The 5,188-nt window shown below is 50.5% G+C and overlaps 2 protein-coding genes across 8 annotated transcripts in view; one reads left to right on the forward strand and one right to left on the reverse strand.

Moving 5' to 3' along the window:
• Nucleotides 1-2,080, forward strand: part of B3GNT4 (UDP-GlcNAc:betaGal beta-1,3-N-acetylglucosaminyltransferase 4) — a 7,741-nt gene extending 5,661 nt beyond the window's left edge. The window contains exon 2 of the mRNA XM_011964489.1: nt 858-2,080. Within this exon, the coding sequence (XP_011819879.1) occupies nt 858-1,928 (1,071 nt within the window). The 3' untranslated portion in view covers nt 1,929-2,080. The remainder of the gene's footprint in view (nt 1-857) is intronic.
• A 132-nt stretch (nt 2,081-2,212) lies between these two features.
• Nucleotides 2,213-5,188, reverse strand: part of DIABLO (diablo, IAP-binding mitochondrial protein) — a 21,235-nt gene continuing 18,259 nt past the window's right edge. For 4 of the 7 annotated variants that reach the window (XM_011964497.1, XM_011964493.1, XM_011964500.1 and 1 more), the window contains one exon: nt 2,213-3,109. In XM_011964497.1, the coding sequence (XP_011819887.1) occupies nt 2,913-3,109 (197 nt within the window). In that variant the 3' untranslated portion in view covers nt 2,213-2,912. The remainder of the gene's footprint in view (nt 3,110-5,188) is intronic. The other 3 variants (XM_011964499.1, XM_011964494.1, XM_011964496.1) reach the window with 1 other exon arrangement.

A 5,188-nucleotide genomic window follows, 5' to 3' on the forward strand; every position in this document is an offset into this window, starting at 1 on the left:
ACTGGTCAGAAGTGAAGGGACAGGACGACTTGGCAGTGGAGGTGAAGGGGAGGGGACTGGGGCAGAGGGAGACACCAAAGGGACCAAAATGATGAGAAACTGAAGCCTGGCTTTGCTACTGTGGAACTCGGGCCACTTGGTTGGATTCTGTCTCCTCATCCTTCTCTGTTCAGGTCCCTGGGAGAAATCAGCCCTTAGAGCATGGTGGGAAGGCAGGGCGGGGGCCTCCGAAGCCATCCCTGATACAAGTCCCCAGCTTTCCTGCTCCCCCTCTTGCTGTGTGTGGCTTTGTCTCACTACGGCCTGGAAGCCCGAACCTCTGAGGCAGGTGTAAAGGGTGTGTGCTTTGGTGGCCACGGCCACCCCGTGGTGCTGGTTCCTCTCCAAGGGAGGCAGTGCACTCCTGGTCATCTTGGAGATGCCCAACACAGGACCCCACAGGCACCAGGCTTTTTTTTGGGAAATGGTGTCAGTTCCATACTTAGTGAATTTGATCCAAGCTAAACTGAGTCTGTGCCTAAAACTCATCAGGTGCTCGAGTTTCCTGGGACAATGGCTGGGAACATTTATGGTGTCAGCTGTAAAGTGGCAGCAAATCATTTTGGGAAAGACAGACCTAGGAGTCCTCAGATGATGGCAGAGGAGGGCAAGGGCTGGCAAAGGAGCTGTGCTTAGCCCATCCTCAGGGGAGGGAGGACTCTGGAAAGAGCCTGAGGACACACTGAGAATAAAAAAAAAGAAGTCCAGAAGCCAGCAGGGACTTAGCTGCTGGGGTGCAGATTAACTCCTGCCCAGCTCTTGGGGACAGCAACAGGGACCCGGGACTGGACCCTGCTCAGGTGGCTCTCTCCTTGCAGGGACCGGCAATGCTCCGCAGGCTGGGCTGGCTGGTCTCGTACAGCCTGGTTGTGCTGTTGCTCGGCTGCCTGCTCTTCCTGAGGAAGGAGGCCAAGCCTGCAGGAGACCCCACGGCCCACCAGCCTTTCTGGGCTCCCCCAGCACCCCGTCACAGCCGGTGTCCACCCAATCACACAGTGGCTAGCGCTTCTCTGTCCCTGCCTGGCCGTCACCGCCTCTTCTTGACATATCGCCACTGCCGAAATTTCTCTATCTTGCTGGAGCCTTCAGGCTGTTCCAAGGATACCTTCTTGCTCCTGGCCATCAAGTCACAGCCTGGTCACGTGGAGCGCCGTGCGGCTATCCGCAGCACGTGGGGCAGGGCTGGGGGCTGGGCTAAGGGCCGACAGCTGAAGCTGGTGTTCCTCCTGGGGGTGGCAGGACCCGCTCCCCCAGCCCAGCTGCTGGCCTATGAGAGTAGGGAGTTTGATGACATCCTCCAGTGGGACTTCACTGAGGACTTCTTCAACCTGACGCTCAAGGAGCTGCACCTGCAGCGTTGGGTGGTGGCTGCCTGCCCCCAGGCCCACTTCATGCTAAAGGGAGATGATGATGTCTTTGTCCACGTTCCCAATGTGTTAGAGTTCCTGGATGGCTGGGACCCGGCCCAGGACCTCCTGGTGGGAGATGTCATCCGCCAAGCCCTGCCCAACAGGAACACTAAGGTCAAATATTTCATCCCACTCTCAATGTACAGAGCCACCCACTACCCACCCTATGCTGGTGGGGGAGGGTATGTCATGTCCAGAGCCACTGTGCGGCGCCTCCAGGCTACCATGGAAGAGGCTGAACTCTTCCCCATTGATGACGTCTTTGTGGGTATGTGCCTGAGGAGGCTGGGGCTGAGCCCCATGCACCATGCTGGCTTCAAGACATTTGGAATCCGGCAGCCCCTGGACCCTTTAGACCCCTGCCTGTATAGGGGGCTCCTGCTGGTGCACCGCCTCAGCCCCCTAGAGATGTGGACCATGTGGGCACTGGTGACAGATGAGGGGCTCAAGTGTGCAGCTGCCCCCATACCCCAGCGCTGAAGGGTGGGTTGGGCAGGGCAACAGCCTGAGAGTGGACTCAGTGTTGATTCTCTATCACCGTGAGAAACTGATCCCTGCTGGTCTACAGAACATGCGACTTGGTTTTTGTAACTCCCCTCACCTTGTTAGCTCTGATTAAAAACACTGCAACCTGGCTAACTTGTCTAGCATATGTTGAATGGGAGCCAAAGGGTAGCAAATGCTTCCAGGAACCTGTCGGGGATTCCTGGAGCCACCTGGGGCGCTGCCAGTCTGGGGCCTAAAGGAAGGAGGCTGCATAGGACCCCAGGAGAGAGACGTATTTTCTCTTTTAGATGCAAACAAAATCTTACTCTTCTCCTTTGGATACAATAGAGAAACACAAAGGAAAGAAAGGAACAAGAGGCCTGTGTTAAGAGTCCTGTTGAGAGCACCAGGTAAACATTCTGCATCCCTCCCCTTAGTAAGTAGTCTTTTCACTCCTTGGCCTGAGCTGTCCTCACAGGGCAGTGAGGACAGATCAGAGAACACATTAGAAACACTTAAAAGCAAATCGTACAAACTGGACAGGTTCCCTGCCCCCCGCCAAAACTCGCATCCCAACAGAGGGAACAAGTACTAAATCATTTTTGACAATGTAAATAAGACTGAAAACAGGTTAAACAGCTGCTGAACTTAAGGGCACAACAAAAAGGATTCCTCTCTCTGACCCAGGTCAGCAAAATGCTTTGGGTGTGAGGTGAAAAAATGGGTGGGTAAGAGCAGCTGTACAGAGTGGGGTGAAATGTTAAACAAGGTACAGTGCCCAAGGGCTGAGAACCAGGTCCAGGTGCAAGCCTGAGACCACAGGAGGCACTCAGAGCTCACAAAGGCGTCTCGCCTGATTGGCCAGAGCAGGACCTGCCACCTCTTCTCGGTGTAGATACTCATGCCAACCCTGGGCAGGATGGCATCTGCCTGTGCTTTCCCCACTGAGTGGGGAGACAGGGCAGTGGACTCAGGCCCTCAATCCTCACGCAGGTAGGCCTCCTGCTCCAACTCAGCCCGGTCCTCCCCTTCCTCCTGTGTTTTCTGACGGAGCTCTTCTATCTGTGCTTCTGCCAGCTTGGTTTCTGCTTTCCGGGAGAGCTGGTGCACCTCGTCCACCTGCAGTTTCACCAGCTGAATGTGATTTCTGGCGGTTATAGAGGCCTGATCTGCGCCTGCCAAAAGATGGGACAATTGGGTTGAGTAGTTGTGCAGGGCAGAAGGCTCATGTGGACGTCGGCCTAGGGGTGCTGTGGCTGTCATCTGAACCCCTCTTGGGGTCATTTTCCTTGACCTCCCTGTCTTCTCTCTCTGCAAAGGAACTTCCACCTCTATGTCCAGGTCTGGATTTAACCGACACTGTCAAAAACAGTATTTTTCTTCAGCTATCAGCGGCCAACGCAATTATTAACTCTCACAATCATCTTTATAGCTACACAGCTTTTAGTACAGACTTTGATGAATTTTTTTAACTACACATCATCCATTTCTTTTTGACAGAGATGGCGAATAAAATTGTCAAAGATCCCTTTTGTCACCCTAATCTTTAAAGGTAAAGGAATGCATAGAAAAATAGTTACTATAAATTTATAAATTTTAAAAAAAGAAACAGCATAAAAGGTATTAAACATGTTTTATAATTTTTTCACTTAAACATGTGTTTTGAAGGCCAGGCGCCGTGGCTCTAATCACAGCACTTTGGGAAGCCAAGGCAGGCGGATCACCTGAGGGTCAGGAGTTCAAGACCAGCCTGGCCAACATGGCGAAACCCTGCCTCTACCAAACATACAAAAAAAAAAATTAGCCAGGCATGGTGGTGCATGCCTGTAATCCCAGCTACTTGGGAGGCTGAGGCGGGAGAATCACTTGGACCCAGGAGGCGAAGGCTGAAGCCAGTTAAGATCGTGCCACTGCACTCCAGCCTGGGTGACAGAGACTCCATCTCAAAAAAAAAAGGTCAGGCGCAGGGGCTCATGCCTGTAATCGTAGCACTTTGGGATGCTGAGGCGAGTGGATTGCCTAAGCTCAGGAGTTTGAGACCAGCCTGGGTAACACGGTGAAACCCCGTTTCTACTAAAATACAAAAAAATTAGCTGGGTGTGGCGGAGTGCACCTGTAGTCCCAGCTACTTGGAAGGCGGAAGCAGGAGAACTGCTTGAACCTGGGAGGCAGAGGTTGCAGTGAGCTGAGATGGCCACTTCACTCCAGCCGAGACGACAGAGTGAAACTCGTCTCAAAAAAAAAAAAGTGTGTGAGCTCTCATTTTACCTGCTGCTAGTTAGTGTATTTCATCATCTGGGTATACACATTTTATCAATTCATCTATAGAACATTTTGATCTTTTCTTACTGCATTACCAAGAGCCTTGAGTACAATGTTGACAGGTAGTGGAGAATGGCAGGCATCCTCCTCTTCTGACTTCGATGAAAACACTTCTGATAGTTCGCACAATTAAGTAAGATTACTTAACCTTTATTACATTAAGAAAAGTATCTCTTCATAATTGTACTTAGATTCGAATCATAAAGGCTACATTTTATTGAAGATGTTTTGGGCATATATTGAGATAATTAAGTGGTTTTTTTTGTTTAATCTATGGATGTATCATCTCAAGTAGTGAATTATGTATTTTTTTTTTGAGGAGTCGTCTCCCTAGTTTTTTACAGTGGTGAACTATCACTCTGTTTTGAGGGTAAATGGCTATGTTTGATTTACGGCTACATTTTGAAGTGATACTGAACTATACCTTCTCGTTTTGGTGCTGCCCTAGCCCCAGTTTGGGATCGGGGCTATGCTGGCTTCATACAGTTGTAATATGAGGCTTGTCATTACTTTCTATGTTCAGGTACACTTACAGTAACATAGGTATTCTAGTTTTGGGAGATTTGATACAACTCTCTCACAAAACATCCTAGGCCCTGGTGTCCATTTCGGGGACATCAAAATCTTTGAATACCATTTCTACTTTTTTTTTTTTTTTTTTTTTTTGAGACGGAGTCTCACTCTTGTCACCCAAGCTGGAGTGCAGTGGCGTGATCTCGGCTCAGTGCAAGCTCCACCCGGTCCCGGGTTCACACCATTCTCCTGCCTCAGCCTCCCAAGTAGCTGGAACTACAGGCGCCCACCACCATGCTTAATTTTTTTTTTTTGTATTTTTAGTAGAGACGGGGTTTTACCATGTTAGCCAGGATGGTCTGTCTCCTCACCTCATGATCCACCTGCCTCGGCCTCCCAAAGTGCTGGGATTACAGACG

This window comes from Mandrillus leucophaeus, unplaced genomic scaffold (genome assembly GCF_000951045.1).
Source record: "Mandrillus leucophaeus isolate KB7577 unplaced genomic scaffold, Mleu.le_1.0 Scaffold7, whole genome shotgun sequence".
Lineage (NCBI taxonomy): Eukaryota > Metazoa > Chordata > Mammalia > Primates > Cercopithecidae > Mandrillus > Mandrillus leucophaeus.